At 33.2% G+C, this 22,907-nt stretch overlaps 1 protein-coding gene across 3 annotated transcripts; it reads left to right on the forward strand.

Moving 5' to 3' along the window:
- Nucleotides 1–4,021: 4,021 nt before the first annotated feature.
- Nucleotides 4,022–22,373, forward strand: LOC138335374 (monocarboxylate transporter 4-like). Of its 3 annotated transcripts, none has more exons than XM_069284429.1 (6): nt 4,022–4,392; nt 14,954–15,159; nt 16,036–16,179; nt 17,753–18,544; nt 19,543–19,593; nt 20,423–22,373. In XM_069284429.1, the coding sequence occupies exons 2-6, from the start codon at nt 14,958–14,960 to the stop codon at nt 20,692–20,694; spliced, it is 1,461 nt and encodes a 486-aa protein (XP_069140530.1). In that variant the 5' UTR covers nt 4,022–4,392; nt 14,954–14,957; the 3' UTR covers nt 20,695–22,373. The 3 variants fall into 3 exon arrangements, with proteins under 3 accessions (XP_069140530.1, XP_069140531.1, XP_069140532.1); XM_069284430.1 differs by lacking the exon at nt 4,022–4,392 and adding an exon at nt 12,115–12,260; XM_069284431.1 differs by lacking the exons at nt 4,022–4,392; nt 14,954–15,159 and having other exon boundaries at nt 16,044–16,283.
- Nucleotides 22,374–22,907: the final 534 nt, after the last annotated feature.

Below are 22,907 nucleotides of genomic sequence, written 5' to 3' on the forward strand. Positions count from 1 at the left end.
ATCAATCCTTATAATTCAATTTACTATAGATAATCTCTTCAATATTCAAAATTCATTTTGGGACTCTTTTGTCTATGAAATTATTACGCCGTCATCTCAACCAATCAGAAGCAACGTTACAAACGGCGACGCCTTTTTTTCCTTTATGGGCTGATAAAGGAAATTTTTAGCAAATGAAAATGCTCGTAACAGGCAAAATTGAATTATAACATTTTTGTCCAAAACAAACATAACTACCATACTTAATATCTACCGTAGTAGGTAAGCGATATAATACAAGTAGGATAAAATACATACAAACGTTTAAAATAGTGATTTGCATATTCATTACTTTGCTCCATTAGCAGTGAAAGGCACCAATTGTAGCTCTAAAGACGACATCATATTCTAGAAGTCTTTTGAGCTGCAATATTGCAACTAGCCTAATGCACATACCGTATGTATCTAAGAGCACATTATGTGATTCAGAAAGATAGTTATCAACTGTGAACTACGTCATGTTATTCTACGCCGAGGTCTTTAAATCAGATACCATGCAATTCCATATACATAACGATGCGTGAAATTGACATTTTTATGTTCATATCCTATATCAGACATGCTGTCGTGTTACCATGAAGTTTTTGCCGTCTCCCTATTTCTACGTACTGTACTTTTCCAGATATTTTGATGTGAAAGCTTACATTGTAAACATTTTTGACAAAGAAAAAAGCGCAGATTAAAATATTTTAATATGATAAAATTGACATTCTCTGTTATCGATATGTGTATTCAAAAATATGTATTGTATCATGAGAGTATTGTATTAATGAGGAATTAAGCAAATAATGTACATAATGCTTAACATTTTACTTATTGAAAAATGAAAATGACGTAAAACATTTAGACACTTACTTGAAATAAAATTTTAAAAGGAAGTTTTATTTACTTATTGACTGCGAGAAAAATCCACAGGTGTTTCTTGTTTTAAAGATACCGTGCTTTGTATTGCATGTTAAAACGTCGGTTTATGAGAGTTTCTTCATGCGGTTACGGTGTCCATAAACAGTGTGACGCCCACAAAAGACCATTAAAATAACAAGTTATAACTAAACTATTCGTCAAAATATGCTATTTTCATCTGAAGAAAACACTGCGAAATTGCTTACCGCCAAAAAAACGAAAAATAAAACAAAACAAAAAATGGCTCTAAGGATGTCCCAGAACACTTACAATGTATTTCCTATTCGAATGAACCATAAGTGTCCGTCCATAAACCAATGCATAATAAATTAGCTATAAATGGACGTCTAAACTGCATGCGAATGTCGTCAAGAAAAACCTTTACACAAATACTCAGGTCATTGATTTCTCCATTGGCAATTGACCAAAATATAAGTTCATGTGTTTACTAAATGTGCAAATGTTACATAACCTACACAGCATTTCTCGATGACAATGCAAAATGGATTGTAGCACATATGTGCACTATACAGCTGTAATGTCTAGATAGGACAATTTTATTGTTATAGTCACGTTTAAGAGTTTATGATATTATATATATATATATTTATATTTTTTACCTCAATGAAGTCATTATGTATATATACATTTTAGGTACAACATAAAAGTCAGTGACGTGCATCAGTGACTGCTTCTGAACACATACACGTGTACTGTAAACGGCCGCATATCTACAGCTGTTGTTGTACTCAAATTAAAAAAATTGAGAAAATTTCAAAAATTTGGAAATTTTATGTTAACAAGCATATTCTACACATTAATAAAACAATCTAAGCTACATATTTTTATGTGTAAATATTTTCATTTTTTTTCATGGTGTAATTATTTCGCGATACCAGTATATTACACTCAGACAAAACTTCAACACGTTTATCAGTAGTTTTGATCAAATCTAAAAGTCATTTGTTCCACTACCAGGGTTTCACGACAAAAAAAATCTGATTTGCGCAACTGAAGTTGTTGTGGAACCGGTTTTGTTGCCATCCTCGATAATTCAGGGGTTACTGTCGTTATATCCACCACTGGAATAATATATATTAAAACTAAAGGCAGTTCAGAAGAAGAAGCAAAAAAACACAGTGTACCGTTATTCGATTCTTGTGATGTACTATCCAAGGACTAAATTACATGTACTGTTCTGTTACCTCCAGTTTTACTATGAGATAGTCCAGGGGTGGGTATAACGTCAGTGGTAGTAACCCCTAGAGTTTCGTGGATATTTTGTTGCTGGACCCAGTAGTTTTCAAGAGTGCATGTTTATGTGTATGTATTTGGAACATACCTAACTTTTCGAATGACCTTCGTAATGTGTTCTCACAAAACATGACTTTCCATTGCGGGGTACTTCACGCCAGCATTCTACGTTAATTGCACTTGTAAAACGCGTACTACCGATTTTGTAAGTGAACGCCAACGGAAGAGATCTAGATCGGAAGAACGCTGAACATGAACAGAAAATAGTGTTGGACACTTCATATTTTGCGGGGAGTCATTCACTGCCTGGGATTTTCTTCTCGAACATTCTGGACATGCAATTGTTGATGGCACCTTGATGGGATATCATACATAGAGGACGTCCTTGAGGATTTTTATGGATTCTCCTTTTGACAACCACGCTTTCACTACACGTCCTGTCTGAGGACAATGCCAGGCCACATCCTACTTAAGTCGAGCATTATATACAGCAAGAGTCGACTGATGTGATTGCTTGGCCAGTCGTCTCGCCGGAATAGAATCATTTCGACCCAATCGGCATAAACATTATCAGTTCGATCATCCATGTCAAAGTCTTATTGCATTAGAACTGTCCTACTGTACAAATGGCGGATATTTTCAAGAATCAACTTTAGAGACCTGTCTTGAGCATAGGATTCCATCCTCAGAATTGCGTCAAATTCCAGACTTTTTGTTTGTTTGTTTCTTTGATTAATTAACATCCTATTAACATACAGGGTCATATAAGGAAGGTCATTCATTCAGGCGGTGTGTAATGTGTGTGCAGTACGAGGTGTATTCTTTTATAGTGGAACTGTTGCCCTTTTTATAGTGCTATATCACTGAAGCATGCTGCTGAAGACACTCAACAACACAGACGGATACACGAAGTACATACTGCAAACCAAATAAAAGTGAAGAATACGATAAAATGTGTGGTTTGACAGTTACAGATTCAATTGAATGGAAACATTTTTGTAAATTTGCTAGAATTATAACCTTTGTTTTAAAAATCTGGGGTGGTGCTTAACTTTTGTCACTGGGTATGTTCTCGAAGATTGAAGAAAAGCGAACATATCCATACCACGAATAATCTGTTACAGTAATTATACGACCTGATCAGGTAAGGACATTGACAAGACACGATATTATGGAACCAGGGGAGATATTCTGTTGATAACCTAACGTAAAGGTTGCTAATGCTGACTGCTTCATAAACGCGACTCTTTCTACAGACTAAATGAAATGTAACGTCAGTGATGGATATTATCGACAGCAACACTTGAAGGATGTGAACAGATGATCAATAAGTCTTCTGCTGTGTCCACGATATCGTGTACAGCTATAGCAGGTTGGACTTACAGTATCGTCAGTGAACTTATAAATATATAATATACTGTTCGATTCCATTATCTGATTGCTTCGGCTTGACCAAACCATTTTCATGTCTGTTCTCTACATTGTTCATAAAGTCAAAGACGAGATTTGGTGTATTTGCATAGAATGTACATGTATATTTCTTAACATCAATATGTGTCTTTGAAAAAAGACAATGCATTTAATTGTTTTATTTATTTAATTTGAATAAAATACTTATTTCTTAATATCAAGGTGTATTTGAGAAAAAGAGAATGCATTCAATTGTTTTATTTATTTTTGGTTTATAATTGTAGTAAGCAGAAATATTTGAAAACTGAAGCTTACAAAACCGTTCATAATTGATCTCAGCTTTAGATAGACGAATAGCCAGACTGAAAACAAGTCAAGCATTCAGACTGTGAAAAGACTCAGAGTTAAGTGTTGGTGTTTTTAACATGCATATAAAACATTGGAATGTTGTGGCGTATTTGTGTAAAGTGTTACGGTATGATTACGCCTCTATCCCAGTCAGTATGCATGGATGGACGCGGAAAATACATTAGAACTGGGTCGATGACTGTGCGTAGGTAGGTGTACATGTGTAAGCGTACACACAAGTAATGTGGTTAGCGAGATAGTGCAATGGCGACCTATCGCTAAATGTTACTAGGGCTTTAGATGAGGCTGGGGAGGCTGAAGATAGATTCTGTGGAGGAATATACTTGTTTTCTATCGGTAAAATTATTTGATACCATTGAAAAATAACATCATATACATTTACTCAGGAATCAGTGGGAGGCTGAAACGTAAACAAAGGTGAGTGTACGTGTGATGTTTTTGTTGTGGTTGTTTTTTTGCTGTGTATTGGTGTCAGTACACATAATACTGTTTACGTTTTCCACGGGCATGTTGTTATTGAATGAGATGTCAACGTCCTTGGACATCCTACAGAACCATTGATAGAAAGTAAGTTGTTACAATAATGAACAAAGCATGAAAAATATCATAATTTTTCATCATTTGTATATCATCCGCGATATTCACATGTAATATTACTATTCTAGTGATTTTAATGTCTTTCTTACATATATCTATATGCGCATATACAAATATACCCTTATCATTGATGAAATAGACGTGTGTTAGAATCGATTACATTTCTCGAAAGTTTATCTTGAATAGTGTAAATTATATCTCCCGTTTCCTTCTTATTGCCAATTAGAAACTATAACAACAATTATTTTTTGTGTCTTTATTTTAAATCCTGACGAATAACTATTTTGATGGAGAGCACTGACCTGCATATTGTGGGATAACTTTTATATCTTTGACTTCTCTATGTTCACCCATGTATGAAATCATGTTATCACCCGAACTTACTTGAAACACCTGCAGTTTAGGCTCCATTACAGCGAACAATTACTTGGGTGTACATTACAAACGGAGATATGGTATCGACTTAAGAAAACTGTGTAGTGGATATATTGGATATCATATTGAATTACTATTGGATGAAAAAAATGGAATAACTATTTAACAAATAAGAAAAAAATGAATCTATTATATTTAAATTAAAATTAAGTCCAATCTCGATTTTAGATGTAAGCGTTGGATTTTTTTAAAAGAAGTTTTACTTTTTTTCTTGGGCGACATTTTTTCTGGATTGTATTTTTATTATGCATTAATATGATATATTTCCTATACAACATTGTCGAAAAGCCACACTGTATATGGGGTATGCGAAGCGAGACCATCCGTGAGTTTCCGAAAATCCACTTAAACATACACTCAAATATGACACTATATTCAGTTTTCAAATATATATTTATTACCAATTTTGAACTAACCGGCAATGTCGCTTAAAAGATGCGAAATAATTTTATAATTAACTCATCGGTGTTTTATGGCAGCTTATGGCTTGGTGTTTTTGTCATTTTCTAACTTTCAAAGCTGTTTAAGATTCATATGTAACATCAAGGAGAGTTTAAGTTTTAAGAAGATGGTATCTTCTACAATGTACATATGTGACACAGAGCAATGACAAAGTAGAGTTTAATGCAGTGTTTAATGTTTTGCTTGTTGTACATTCTCATCTCAATTCTACATATAGCTCTGTTTGTTATTAGCATTAAGGACGCATAGCATTAGCATCAAAGGTTACCAACAACTGTTTATTACCCACTACACGCATACTTCACTTTGATACAGCTGCTATTCATGTAATACTGGCACAAATGTTATATTGAGTAGCCCATATTTTTTGCTGGTATATTTTCGCCATTTCATGTGGGGCGTTATGGAATTCGTAAAAATGATGTTTGAAAAATACGAAATTGTTAAATCATATGTGGTCTTATAGCAAACATATTGCTAAATTCTATTTAATTGAAATTTTATTTTCTCCAATCAAATCAAAATTGTAAAATCTACGAATATTTTGCCCGTGAATATATAACGATTATTGATGATAAGGCAAAAGTTTTAATTAAATTTGTCCTTGTCATATATTCATCATTGCATAAGATAATTCATAATTACAAATGCATAAAATGATTGACTGTCCAAAAAATGGATTATGTGCTTTATTATAGATTGGGTTCAAATCATAATTACAATTCTAAAAGATGTTTAACCGTCCAAATTTAGATTATATACGCTAATATAGATTGGTTTCAAATTCTTTTAAAAGTACTATATGAACTGTGCCATTTCTATGAACTGATATACGTTCATATCATTTGTTGTTAAATACGGCCCTGTATAAAATGTTACCTTCACCTGATCGTCATACATAACCACATGTTTCTCTGTCATGTTTACTAAATATTATCAACATATTCCACAACAAATATATTTGTATTTATATACAAGATATGATGACATTGCGTTATTTATCAACAATTGCATGAACCAGATGAATTTTAACTAGCAATAAATGTCAATGATACATACCCCATCTCCTCCAGTTATCTTAAGCGTATCCCATGTTAAAATATTGATATATACTACCAAAACTGAATATTGTAGAATAATTATCATAGAAATTCTTTTTACTTTTTTTAGTTTTCTATGTCTTCTTTCTTTCTTTTCTTTCTCTCTTCTTTCTTTTTTCTTCTATTCTTCCTTCATTTTTTTTCAAATTTAAGCATTGAATACTCTTATAAGCTTTTACAAATTTATACAGCGATGTTCTTCTCAGTCTCTCAACACTAGAGCTGAATGAATCTTTGTTTTCACACACGTTTCTGTTGTCTCTCGTACTCTCTGCTATCTTGAAACATATCTTATGTCTATGTTTTTATATTCCAATAACATTGTAAAGGCTGTAGGCATGCACCCGTTGACAGTGACGACGTTTGGCTAATAATATGATTAGTTAATAACAACTCTTTTTTATTTTATTTTGTTTTATAGCGTTTCCTGCTGTTTTGTGTTTGCTGTACATGTTATTAGCTGCCCCGATCATTGCTTTTATAGATATCCGATTTCATTCTGAAACCTTGACTACGTGCAAGTCCTTAAATATGACGAGTTAAAACGATACAATTTTTTATGGAACTGTAAATCTATGGTTCAGGTCCCCTAATTGGAAGTCTTATATACACTTTCTTAATCTTGAACAAATATACAGTAACCAGCTTATTTACTCTCTGACTCCTAGAGACTAACTTGGACTATTCTAGATCAAAGTCTGGAACATTCCATTGTGAAATTGCAGGGGTAAATTATGAGTTGACATCAAAGGAATATCAATAATACATCTGTGTTAGTTTACATTTTATCTAACAGCCGTTATTTGTGTATGTCTAAGTAACGAAGCTGTAATGTTGGTCAATGAGTGCTGTATAGTTTTGCACAAAGCGTATATTCTCTAAGGCCGATAATCGCAAAATATCAAAATATTAGGATGTTTCATAAACTGACCACTACGATTCATACGATAAAATAATCTTGTTTATCTAAAATTTAACTTCTATCAATACGAACCGACTATTAGAATTACAATGTGTTGATAAAAAGGACGGTCATACCATATATAAATTTATTTTTAAACTTATACATTTTAAACCATTTATGATCTAGATTTTCAGACACACTGATAGTTCGTATGTCTATAGCTCTAAATCAGTCCCTTTAAGACTGACCTTTCCAATACGTTTCAGTACAATTAGTATTTACATTCTGAAATAGTCCTTTCAACAAATACAAATACAGATCATAGTAAGGTCACATTGAGTATCAATTGGTTCTTACCTCCTATTGACGTTATGTATATACTGTGGACTAGATCGAGCATTGACACTTAACTTGCCGGGCCACTACTCAAGCACATATGGTATACAGATGAATATACAGAGGTAAATCCGTCCAATATTCGATGACCCTATTTCGTGGGCATTCATTTTCCTACATCATTTTACATGTTATAATCCTACAACATGTGGTATTGATATAATTTTTAATTACGATACGTCATCATGGACAACATCCACCGTAATATACGATTAATTTTGGTTTATTGAAGGTACAATTCAGTGAGGTTTATTCTGTTACATAACCATGAAGCAAAATATGACATAAATGTATTGTTCTACATTCCTTATGAAACATATAACAAGAAATATTGACAAATGTACCCGTACTCGAGCTAAAGTCACGCAGTTAAACAAATGCAATACATAACCACTGAGGAGTTGATGAAATTATTTTTAGACAAGAACATGCATCTAATAAGGTAAACACACGACCGTAAGGGCGGTTTGAGTTGTTCCTAATAAAATTTTTTTACTGCATTGGCAAAAAGATTAGGAAAACTTAAAAAAAAAAAAATCAAAAGAGATATTTAACATGGCTAAGTTGGTCCCACTTTGGAACACCGAGAACAACATGTGACTACCATAACTATTTGACGTCTTTCCGAACTCTTCCGAGAACGGGTCATGAACTATCAGACTTCCGTTCGGCAACGATCATAACTTCTATTGCGACCAGTTTAAAATGAAAGTATTTTTAGAAGCATCGACCTTGAACAAACTGCTGTACTTAAGTTATTGAGAATCAATATCAATATTCTTTGATATAACTTAATTCTAACTACATCTATAAATACTAACAATATCGGGGTCGATTCTAACTTGACTTTTTGCTGCTAGATACGAATAGTGTGACTTCAATGGTCAGTGTATACATATTTCATTTTACTATATATAGTATATTGTAATGATAATAAACTTCAAATGCTTCTTACAGGCGCAAAAATGTATATACAATAAAGAAAACTCGACACATTTTGTACGTATATAGACGGCTCTTCAGAATGTTTTTTTGAAACGGATGATGCCGCCATTGTTAATGACGTCACATCACTAGCAACAATCATAAAATTTGGAGAAAAAAATGAGAGATGCGTCATTAACATATCTGTCCAAAAACGCAGTTTACACACCAGTAAATAACACAAAAATCTGTCGTAAATCATTCAGAGATAGGAATTCTTGGGAATACTTCGACGGTTAACGTTAATTCAGTATCGACAACATTGCCCACTCTCTCTAATTAATTCATCAGTAAAGATTAAGACTTTTATAAAATCATTGTTATTTGTTATGCCTTAATTCAAAATAATATCACCACTGTTCGTAATTAACGGCATCGGCTATCACTAAGTAACACTAAGTATGTACTTGAGAGTACCAAAACATGTCTACAATACAACGATATTGGGAATTTTTCCCGTTTATAAATGTTTTCGGCCATGTATGCATGTGTATGTAGTTTCCTTCCTTTACTTATCGGCGTACTCGCTGGTAGTGCAGGACATGTTACACAAATTACCGTTGGGATTACTGGGTCTGATGCAAGACCAATATAAAACATGCATGTGCAATAGAACATTGACGTATTCTGAATTGACAGTAACAATATAGTGCAAATATATTTCATTTTAAGCGACAGATTTTTTTTTAAGGTAATAACGCTGAATGCCGGTGTTAATATTATTAGAAACTTAGATACCGCCGAATACCGATAACATCAATTGAAGTGACGACATTATGATGCTTGCGATGTTGATTAAAAAATGTAATGAAAAACGTGTTCTGGAATACTAAGCAAGCTGAAAGAAAACCACTGAACTGAATAATACATTATCGGTTCGCTGTAGGTGAGAAGCATATTGAATCACAATTCTTGAATAAATGTTTTCAGTAAGGCTTTTAACTTGTGTAAGATAATGACTGTTAATATAGTTGTCCACAGTGGTTTGTAGAAAATGATATAGGCGATATCTAATACATTCGGAAAAAACGTCTGTGCTTCAAAGTTGTATCTGTCGGTGATTCTAGAAGGTAACAAGGATAGATAATATTAGAGGCGACAACATATCAATAATCTGGAATAATGCTACCATAAAAAAATCTTCAAAATGCAATATACATAATGTATTTGCTATTTAATGTTGTGTCATAATTATATTTTACAATAATATTCATACTCAAGACTCAAGGAGAGTTTGTAATACATGTATTTAATTCAACACATACAATTACTAAATTTGGAGAATTTCAATACTTAGTACGCAGAGATTTAACTTATCTATGTCTTTGGTATGCATAGGTTTCATTTTTACAAGCACAAATAAGAGCTGGAAATGATTCTGGCATTACTGCCGAAATTCATTGTATTTACATCTACAGTGAAGCGAAATGAGTACATATGGTCAGATCATGAAGCCAAATTGTGGTCTACAGCCTCATTTCACGTTTTCGCAGTGTTTATTAGTAATGTTAAACTGATTTCTCAGGTATGTGTCCATAAGGCATACATAAGGCATAAAAATCAAGAAATCTACAGTGCATAAATTATGTGTTATAAGGTATCATAAATGTTTGTTGGTAAATTTAAATAATTTTGATGGTTTGCAACTGAATAAAAAGCACCATGTCAAATATTTCCCAGTTATGGCCACAGATAACGTTAATTGAACATTTTGCATTTTTGTAAATTTTGTATGATAAAAGGTTTCTTAAAATGCTGGATAATTTGGCGATGAAGAAAACCAAAGAATCTGTTCTACAAAGATTGCTCTCGATCGGATTTGTAAGTGCCACTGGCTCAACGACTTTGATGTTAGTTGTTATCAACCTCAATTTCTCTAGAAAAGATGGATAGAGATATAATGATATAATCTATGGCACTTATAGGGTGGCATATTATACAATTATGGACTTTTGTGCTGGTTAATATGATGTTATATGAACTGGAAAAAATCCCACCTTGACCTCGATCGACTCCGCCTTTCTTTCCAGTTCATATCATATCATATTAACCAACACAGAAGTCCATAATTGTATATTATCCATAGCACGAAGCATATATGTCTATACTATTTCTGGTACATGTAGATTATCGGACATAATAGTTACTCAGGCATCATGACCCAGAAGTGGTGAAATGTCTGAAGAATAGCATTCAAGCCACCATTTAGTCAATATAGTACTAATTATATACACTATCGACTTACACATAGAATAGTTCAAATTTTAACCGTTAACAGTACCTTACAGTCTAGTTTCAATGTCTTATGATAAAGGGTACCCTTTTCATTGTTAAGTGAATAGATACCGTACATATAGCATAGAGCACATAATGATAATTAGTATATATCATGAATATATACGCTTGCTGTTAAAGTGACCATGTAAAAACAACGTAGATAAAACTTTAACTTACACAAAAATACTGTAATTTCTTTTGTGTAGTTATCGTTATTGTCCTCCGTTCTGGTTGTCATGTCAGTCAAGCGTAGCCTAATTAGTAAATAATGAATGTGTTTTAACTAGCTCTGTGCAATGAGGTTGTGGACATTTCTTTAACACAAAGCCTTGGTACATCAGTGTTTTGTCACTATTCAAATGATTTTATCTCTTACTATTAAAAGATTATTGTTTAAATAATACCTAGGAGTTAAAGTGTAGTTTTCAGTCATGGATCACACATACACACCCACACATACACACAGTTCAATTTTAAACCACATGTTTAACGATTCTTTTGTCCTATATAACGTATGGTAGAGCAATATGGTCGGCTATTGTCTGGAACTTTACACATATATATACTACATGTATATAGTTGTTTTTCGAGAAGAATTGAGAGTCGCTTGATTTGCGATTAAGTTGATTTCCTTCCGCGAATTTAAATATTTACGAATGAAATTGAACAAATGTTAAGAAAGATATCGCGTTCGGTCTTATTACTGTTAATATCAACACCTGCTAGTAATCCACCCATGAATTACACTGGTATCAAAATCATATTAGTGAAATAATATCCCAACACCATTAACCATGCATACAGTGTATATAAATGTATACGTAGATATGCTCCTGCTGTAGATAAGTATACAAATCTAATGGTTGTTATGTATTTGTATTATGAAATAAATTATGGTGGAGACTGTAATTTTAACAAATCAAACGATTGCCTGTCACGACTGGCCTTCCATAATAAAGGCTATACTATGGTCCGACCTGAGTCTAATCCTGCCCGATACACTACATACATGTATGTGGATCTAGTCTAACTGGTTATTTAGGCACACATATACCGTTTTGGATTGTAATATTGATATTGGGAGTAATATTGACCTGGTATTGATTCGTGTGTTCTTAGACAAATTACTGGTAAGTCCTTCCTATTACCACTTTTATCATTTTAAAGTACAAAGAATTTACAATCCAAATAGCAAAACTTGAATTCTGTTTCCATTACACATCGTCGTAAACCAACGAGTCACCGCTCTACGTTTGTGGGTTTTCGACCATGGCGATTACATAGAGATTTTTTTATATTACTGTATATTATTTTATGGCATATTTGAACATTATTTTTTTCTTTTGTTACCAAATAGTAAACAAGAAACAAGCTAAATTTTCTCGATATAAAAACAAGCAAGACAGAGTCAATATAATAGAAGTAAAATATCAATAAAACTGCTTAGGAATCCATAATATGTAATATCAAAATATGAAATTTACATAAATATATTGCACGCCTAGTCAAATTTTTTTTTTCAAATTTCCTTGGTATTGATTTGTATAATAGTATTTACAATGGTCACTTCGATATTGTTTACAAAGATAATGGACTCTGAATAAGTTAAAGTTATGCGTCTTAACTGAGCAAAATTTTTGACATGCTGTTTTTTCTTCATTTATAGTTTGTAGTCCATAAGTATCGATGACTTAAGCTGTAAAAATCAATCAAAGAAACCGACAAACATGTACCATTCTCTATAAACATCTGTAAAATTACACAATTTAGACACTGTAAAAATCTTGATTTTGATGTTTTATTTATGTTTATAAGAAAATATGTCTCAGAAGTCACTAAGCAATAAGTTTAAATTCAATATAAACATGTTAAATATGATTGTAGATCCGGATCCCTGCTTGTCTTCTTGTTTTGACAACGTGTGCTCGTTTATTTGCTTAGTAGATGTAAATATCATGATTTTTGAAAGAACTGTTAGTCTTGTAATTTTCATAATGTTGATAACTTTTGGTGGTGGATAACATATTATAACTTCTTTTTGATTCGTTAACATAAAAATACGGCACAATTAACGTTAAGTCCAGTGGCCACTAGTATCTAGAATATTAGAAAAAAATCACTGAAATTTGGCTTGATTATTTTTGTTTCTACTACAGGTCTGATTCTAGGATCAAACTAGAGGGAGTTAGTCTAGTAAAGACCTCTGCTACGAAAGTCGTATAAACAACTTAGGGTCTGGTGTCCAGTCTAAAATTAAAGCTATAACTTATTTTTTCTCACATATTTCGATATATATTTGTTACACATTATCATTTATAACTTTTTCGTTAGGTTTGTGGTAATACTTTATTTTTACATTTTTATAACCTTTTTGTATTCAGATATTCATATGCAATACACATTGCACAATTATTTCCTTATTATGATTCTCACTGTTACCATGGCATCCTCAACTCTAAATTATCAACCATACATACAAGTCCGCACTACTACCATTATGATGTACATTCACTCACCACTTTCATCTACCTTACTCATGTCTTCCACAATAATTTTTCTTCAATGTAAGAATTGAATGAAAAAGAAACGATTTAAGTTATATTAACAGGAAGTTAATTATAACTAATGGTTTGATAAGTTTGTGGATATACAAAATAAATACATGTGTATTGCATTTTTTAATAGGAAGGGAAAGAAAACTAAAAGGATGGTAATAATATAAAAACAATGACTAAACAAATGGCATTGTTCCTTATAAACGACAAAAGATAAAATTTCTCTTTTTTTTGTTGTTGTTTTTTTTTATCGCAAACTAGGGCTACGTTAATTAGTTGTTTTCCAGAGACATCTAACACAGTTTACCTGCAACGAGCAAAAGTTTTACGTTTAAACACCTTCTTAAATTTTATAAACGCAAAGGTTTAGACACACCAATATATAACAATTATAAAATGTCACCTTGTACAAGATTACATAATCCCCACGTCTTCGTGAGGTAATAAACAACAAGGTAATCTACGCTCTAGAGGTATGCATGCTAACTTGTATCACAATTTCAGCCCTGAAAAGAATGAAAAATAACCTTACGTCTTGCATACACGAATATACTGCTACCTGTCGCAATGTGTGGTTTTGTCAACTTCAGATTTTAATCTTAACTGGTGTGCGACTTTGTGGAAGAGGAAATACCACCAGGGGAAATCTCAAAATATGTTTAGGTTTCACTAATGGGATAACTTCAGATTGAATGTTGAAGTGATTGAGACTTCCTCTCGAGCTATTTATTTATTTATTTATTCATTTTTTAAAACCTCTTGACAATGAATGAAAAAAATAATGGAGTTTTCGCTAAGTAATGTGCACATGTATCTATGTATAAATTATATTTGTGGTCCTTTTTGTTTTGTTCGACGGCTGTAGCCTAACCTATTGTCGCCATCTTCGGTTACCAACGCAATCAGCCCATACTACGTATAAACGGATCGTAGTTGAGTGTAGGTGATGGGTTTCGCATGCAATTGAATTTTGCGATTCGCAAAAAATATGTCATCCAACTACATATGAGATATTTGATACATAAATTCCTCAGTATAAATACGCTGCTTTTCAGTATGTAAAAGTATCTGTCATGTTGGAATAGCATTACTATATAAGGACCTTATAATGTGGAAGAACTGAATATGCTCAAGATTTTTCATTTTTTCAATGCGTATTGCGCAATTATAATTATGTTCAGATTGTAGATTAGAAGACCAGGAAGCATTGCTTAATAAATACCTAAATCAGGTATATAGGGTATACTAATAGGTGAGTTCTGTTTTAGGAGGATGCGGGAACGTCGGCTTTCCGTGGCGGACACAGGCTGGTCCTGGGCCGTGATGATTGGATCGTTCGGAGCACACATGGTGTCCGGATGTTTCCTATACGCCGTCGGGGTTATACATAACGCCATTTTGGAAAAGTTCGATGAAGACGTGGGTAAAACAGCCTGGGCTTCTGGTCTATATCTGGGAATGGTGTCGTTGACAGGTCAGTATCATAACAACCCAACCTCAATAGTCAAGGGGTTACTATCACTGTCGTTATATCCACCTCTGGACTATATCATACTAAAACTGGAGGCAGTTAAAGAGAAAAAAAGAGAAGGTCGATATAGTTGTATCTATGAAATCATTTTAAATAATTGGTTCATTACTATGAATGCTAATATTTTCCATTAAGACGTTCAATTTATATTACCAGAGCTGAATAAGATATCAGCTTGGTGATTATATCTAATTAGTAAAGTCATTAGCAGTGTAATTAATTTATATTACAGATAAATGGTATTTTTTCTCTATCAAACACAGGAGCAGACGAATTGGTATTATTTCCAGTTACAAAAGTTACTTACTTTACACCATTACCACCATTGAAAAATTTGCGCTTCTTATTTTCCTTCTAAGATATTAAAAATGATTAATTGCGTCCCGCAAAAAAAAAAATCTGCGGCTATATGCCCTATATGAAATGAAGTACTTATTGCACATCCACCAAAAGCAAAACAAATTATTTTATATTATATTAGACTTATACATACACGATTAAACACCAATTATTGTTCAAATGATGAGTATTGTTTATGTTATGTCGGCTTTGGATTATCTTTATCTAATTTGTTCTGTTTTCTGGCGGGATTTCAAATAATTTCGGAGAAAAGATATCTATGTTTCGGCAACTGATACTTCGATATTTCTATTAATAAATGTAATTCCCTTTTTTATCCAGTGGCTATATGATGTACCTAGTACCTCCATGCCCTATCTCTGGTTTTCAAGTTTGGAACCTTTGTGGGACAGAGGTAGTAACCGAAGGTCGATGATTTTTCTATGAAACATTTAATGGCCATGTTTTACTATGTTATAGGTGTACTGGCCAGTGCCCTGATCAACCGGTACAGCTGTCGTGTCACCATGTTTATCGGGGCCATCATTATGTGTGGAGGGTTCGTAACCTGCGCTGTTCTTCCTTCCCTGGACTGGGTGATCGTTTTTTTCGGAGGAATCGGGGGTATTTTACACACTTCCCATGCACCTTCTATAAAATCTGTGTCTCCCCTATGATCTTTAAAGCACATCGCAATATCGTACAAGTATATAATATACCTATAAAAGGTAGGTTGCAGTTGTTATCGCTCTGATCTAGAATCATTATCGAATGCCCAGAATTTTGGAAAATGTCATAGTAAATCCAAAGCCAAATATCGTATAGTCGGTAATTTTTGTGGTGTGTTGCGTATTTAAGTATTGTGTAAATAAAAATAGCCTAATATATTCTAATTCTTTGAGATCTCATTCTCTCGTTTTTTCTCAAAATTGCGAAGTCTTTTTTTATCACAAAAATGACCGGCTGTGCGATATTGTTCGAATGTTTTTTATCATTATTATTTGCTGGTGACTGTTTAGAGCATGATGACAGCACCATTATTGGTTAAAATTCTTTATCATGGTGTTTAGTAGATTCAGAAATATTTCGAGGTCAGCAAAACACTAACGCTAGGTGGTGATAACGCCACCTAGTGAATATATTATTCGGAGTTGTTTCCCTTGACTACGCATATTGAAAATGATTCAGTGTATTCTAACCTGATTTGGTTTACTGTGAATTCTATTCATGTCTCGGCGATATCAGACTTTGTAATTTATAGATATGATTTTTGCTATGACATTTTCTAAGATACTGTAGGTAAGTAATACTGCAGATGAACTTATTTTTGCGGCGAAATGTAATCGCACGCAAAAATATGTACTGTACGTGTATTGGAGCATCGATGGTGATTCGGAATTAAAATAATATATTATCTTCATTCACAGAATGTTAGGATTAAGGCTCAGGGGTCATTATCTTCATTCATAGAATGTTAAGGTTAAGGTTCAGGGGTCATAATCTTCATTCACAGAATGTTATGGTAGGTTGAGTGGCCCATTATCTTCATGCACATGTTTTGGTAAATACGGTTCAGGGCACAATTGCTTCCAGAACCTTAAGCTGAAATAAAAGAAATGGTTTTTTTTTTTTTTTTTTTTTTTTACTTTTTCTAATTTTTTAACTAAAATGGTCTAGTTTGTTGACCTAGATTCAAATGATTGCATTTCTCTAACACCTTTTTTATCTCACAAATCATATTATTGCTATAATTAACGCATTAATCCTAACAACTTCTTTTGTTATCAAATAACTTAATCATCACACAGACAGGAAATATAACATATTGATCCATCATTATGTATAATTGTTATTCTATGGTGATTTGGTATTACGATTTTGTTGTAAAAATGTGCATATTACTGTATATATCGCTATTCATTCACTATTTAACATGCTGTTATTTTAAATAGTTCTACAAAAATTGAATATGCATGCACATATATAATTGATTGAATATATTTAGATGTAACTTTTAATTAAAAACTGACAAATAACCATTTTGTTAATTTCAGTGCTCTCTTACACGTACCGATATGCAAATGAAAATGATTCAATTTTTTTTACTCTTAAAGAGAGGACTTCATGTACAATGTCAACTTCATCTTCGTAAAACATGTCTTTCCTTGTTTTGTCAAACTATTGTTTACATTTGCAGGTCTTGGCGGAGGTTTGACCTATGCAGCCTCAGTAGTTGTTCTTGGTTTCAACTTCCACTACAAGAGGAACATAGCCAGCGGAGTAGCAGTATCGGGCTGTGGCGTAGGAACATTCGTCCTGGCTCCGGCGGTAGAAGCAGCTAGGGAAACGTATGGCAACAGTGGCATGTTCTTTATCATAGCCGGCATCGCCTTACATCAGGCTCTGTTCGGCTGCCTATTCTTTCCTTCGGAGCTAGAGTCGGAGCGAAAACAAAAGCGACGCCAAAAGTCAATCAACAAAAAATCAACAAATAGATTTGCTATATTACGAACTATTTTTCATTCCTTTGCCATTTTAAGAGAGTTGTCGTTGTTATGCTTTTGTCTTAGTATGTTCTTTGCCTGTACAGGAATTTATCTTGTGTATGTACATTTTCCCCGTTATACAATAGAAATGGGCTCCACGCCTCTCAACGCTTCTTTCCTGATGGCTATAAGTGGTCTGTGCAATTGTGTATCCCGAGTATTGACTGGATTGGCAGCAAACTCAGAAAGTATAAATGAAAATGTGATGTATTTCGGAACATTCGGACTTTTAGGTCTCTCGACCCTGCTGTTCCCTATGTATGCCTATTCCTATGGAGGACAGTTCGCGTATGCTGTGTTTTTGGGATTATATTCCGGATGTTGTTATTCCATAATCAATACACTAATAATCCAACTAGTCGGGATCGAGGAGTTGGCCACAGGCTTTGGGATATGCATGTTCTTTTCAGGCGTTGGCTCAGTAATAGGACCACCCCTAGCAGGTAAGAACAGTATTTCTTTATATGTTTGTTGGATGCTGTAAACAATCTTATGTTCGCGAGTCACTGAGTTTTGCGTAATTAACGGGTGATTAGGAACCGCGAAATTTAATTAAATTAAATGCGAAAATGCCCTGAGCACAAATACGGTACACATAATTGCGGAATAATCTCGCTGTAAAATCGTTAGACATGGAAACGCAAAATTAGATCTCCGCAAAATTAAATCTCAAAAATATTAAGTCTCCGCAAAATTAAAGCTCTGCGAAATTTAGTTTCCACGACATTACATCTCCGCGAAATTAGATCACCGCAAAATTAGATCTCGGCGGAATTATGTCTCCGAGAAATTAAGTCGGTTTAAAGTATTCATTAATTGTGGCGTCACATCGAGGGATGCCCACTTCATCAGGTCGAGGAAGACATTTTTGCTCATTCGTAGAACAATGGCTTGGCTACGAATATTAACACGTAAATTACATAGCAAAGGATAACATTCCATGAGCAGGAAAAGTGAAAATCGGCTAGAATTTATTTTTACTTCATAAAATGTATCTGCACCATGTTTTAAAACGATTTTGACGCGAAGGATTTTGTAATTCCGGATATCACTATATAATCATGTATGTGTATACTGGTAGATCACTCGTTGTTATCTCAATGAAATCTGTGATGTTTTGTTCAATATAAAAAACGAAAAGAAAAATCGTTCAACAAAAATAGTCAACTAAACGCTTCTCCACATTCTAATTCCGAAAATGATTTGTCTTGTAAATATGAGTTTTTCTTTGCAAGTTTTGCAAATATAACAATTTTTTGAGATAAACTACACAAATAAATACTATTTTGCTAATTAATCGTTCGTAATAATTATGTTTGATGAACTTTATTGTTTCTAAATCCCAGCTAGTCTCTATTTTGTGTAATCTTTATATCTAATTCGGAGGAAGATTACACCGATCCGATGTTAAGTTCTCATCAGTCTGTATCTTTATTCACAGGTGCTATCGTTGACAATGGTGGATCGTACGAATACTCTTTTATTCTAGCTGGTAAGGTATTTTAATAGGACAGCGGTTTTATCTTCTGTCATTTATATTTTATTAACCATTACGGTTCAACATGCATGAGAGGATATTAGAGCTTTCTGGTAAAATTGTGGTGACATTTATTGCTTGTCTCCTATGTTTTCTTATATAGGTGTGAATTATAGGCCGTGCAGCAAGTAAAGTATAAATTACGACAATAGTGTAATTGGAGAACAATTTTTTTCTCGGCGCAGTTTCTTGTTCGAGAAGAGATTTAAATATATGTCTACTACTGTTGATAAGGAACAACTAACTAAATGGAAAAAAAACGATCTTCGAAATGTTTTGAGATTAAGTCCAGAATAAAATTTTGACTCGGCTGGTTAATCATGAATGTTAAAAGTGAACATGTTTTCTGAAAGGTAATTATTCCAAGATAGCAATGATATGAATTGGAAGGTATTCAGATTGAAATTAATCTTCAAATATCAATTTAAAAAGCAGGTCAGGATTTTTTTAGTGCAAAATGCACTTTATTTCAAAATTGCTACCTTCGTTGGAGTTTTAGCTGAAGGACCCATTTTTCTATCAAGTGTTATAGGATAACATAGACTTTAATTATATATCACAAGAGCTAACTAATAATCAGCTGTTTTAATAATACATTACATTTTAACAAACTTTAACACTGTAGTCTATGTAAAATAATTTAGTTTGTTGGTCCGTGTACAGTATGTTAATACTAAGAAAAATATGAGAATGAAAACTTTAATTATATCCAGCAGTTGTGATAATACATTACAAAACTTAATACATTGATAGATTGTTAAATACCAATAATGGTCCGTTACAGGGTTCTGCATTACGCTGGCTGCTATTCTAGGACTGGCCATAGCCTGCTTCGGTAAGACAGCCCATTCATTTGCTCACGACGACGAGGAAATCACCATAGAGGAAGATAACGCCATTTTAAAAGTGCATTGTGGGATCGGCAAAAACAATCCAGACGAGTCATTTATTGACACAAAACCAGCGATAAAAGAACATACTTCCACAGAGGAATTCATAAACAACAAAGAAGATGATTTAGAGAATGGATTATTAAATGGAACAACAAATGCATGACATCGTTCAGTTGCATCTGCACGGAACTGACATATTACCGGTGACATTAATGAAATATTTGGCATTCCATACGCTTATGAAAAGACAGATTCCTACATTAAATACTCCTTATACAGAGCCCCAGAAACAAAGTTATCCTTTAGCAGCTAATTCCTATATAAAGCCCCAGAAACAAAGTTATCCTTTAGCAGCTAATTCCTATATAAAGCTTCAGAAACAAAGAGATCCTTTAGGAGCTAATCCTTAAACAGAGTTTCACAGTTAAAGAGATCTTTTAGGAGCCAATCCTTATACAAGAGCTTCAGAAACAAAGAGATCCTTTAGGAGCTAGTCCTTATACAGAGCTTCAGAAACAAAGAGATCCTTTAGGAGCTAGTCCTTATACAGAGCTTCAGAAACAAAGAGATCCTTTAGGAGCTAATTCTTATATAAAGCTTCAGTAACAAAGAGATCCTTTAGGAGCTAGTCCTTATACAGAGCTTCAGAAACAAAGAGATCCTTTAGGAGCTAATCCTTATACAGAGTTTCACAGTTAAAGAGATCTTTTAGGAGCCAATCCTTAAACAGAGCTCCACAAACAAAGAGATCCTTTAGGAGCTAATCCTTATACAGAGCCTCAGAAACAAAGAGATCCTTTAGCAGCTAATTCTTATATAGAGCTTCAGTAACAAAGAGATCCTTTAGGAGCTAATCCTTATACAGAGCTTCAGAAACAAAGTTATCCTTTAGCAGCTAATTCCTATATAAAGCTTCAGAAACAAAGAGATCCTTTAGGAGCTAATCCTTAAACAGAGTTTCACAGTTAAAGAGATCTTTTAGGAGCCAATCCTTATACAGAGCTTCACAAACAAAGAGATCTTTCTGGCTTTAAAAATTATTTCGAGATATTGACATAACTGAGTTTGACAGTAATTGAATGCAAACCTCTTAGCCAATCATATGAGATTATTTTTATTACAATTGTAGATGGATATTAGCAAAGAAATGACGACTGGTAGATAATTTCAGGTTCTTTTTATGACGGGTACGTTTGCCATAATACGTTTTTTATATCCATATCATGTTTTGTGAATCAATATAACTGTGTATATCCCATGAATCAGTATATCTTTATTAGCTAATAACTTTGACAAAATTCAAAACTAATCTATATGAAAACTTTCTTTGATTGAAAAATTGAAGTCAAATTAAAAATGTATCACTTGTTTATCCATTTATCCATTTCTATTATTTTTTATTTATATTTTCATTACGATATACTTGTGTAATTGTTTCAGTAATTATAAATAAGTATAAGGTGTTTTAAAAGCCGAGCTGTTATCTTGTACCTATATATTAACACTGGCTCCTCGAGTTCTAATAAAAAAAATTGGCAGTTGCAAAATGTTTACTGTAAGTTGGTGATTTTTCTCCAAATGCTCTATTAATAAGTGTCAACTTTGTATAATGGCAGGGAATATGTTCAAGAATGCCTCTCTACATTTCCGCGGGGTTTGTATTTCTTGTGTAATCATAATTTAGTTTCATATGAATCAATTGCTCAAATACAATCATTTTTTTATCTGTTGTATCAGGATTTGCATTGAATGACACTATGAAACATTACGGTACGTTATTGCTGAGTTTGAATACATGTTTTGCATTAAACTTTTCTCGGTGAAATAAACTTTTATATCAACGTTTGTGTATTGTCCATTTACAAATTACATAAATTCATGTATTTTATTATTATGTTTATGTAAAAATGTTGAAGACGTGAAGGTCTTGAAATATCAAACAAAAAATGTAACTAAAATAGGGATTTCTGCATATTGTTTACGGAGTAATGATTATAATTGCACAAATCCCTCATTGTACAAACTGGAGAGGGGTAAATTCAGCAAAAATACATTTAGGGTATACATTTAAGCTCACCTAGGATGAACATCGGGTGATGCACTTGAATTATGAAAACTTGAGTCAACCTGAATTACTTTTATGAAATCGATAATATTTGGTCAACACATCACGTTGAACCGTAATATAGAGAAACTAGGTCACAATGATTTACTTTTACGAAAACAAAATCACCGACGAATGAAAATTGACAACTGGAATGAGCAATGCATGGCAAAGTTGAATTTTGCAGAATAACATCAAGGTGACCCCTTTTTTGAAAAATATGTAAAGATAATGAAAATTGCTGTTTGGGATGAACAATATATGCTGAATTT

This window comes from Argopecten irradians, chromosome 11 (genome assembly GCF_041381155.1).
Source record: "Argopecten irradians isolate NY chromosome 11, Ai_NY, whole genome shotgun sequence".
Taxonomy (NCBI): domain Eukaryota; kingdom Metazoa; phylum Mollusca; class Bivalvia; order Pectinida; family Pectinidae; genus Argopecten; species Argopecten irradians.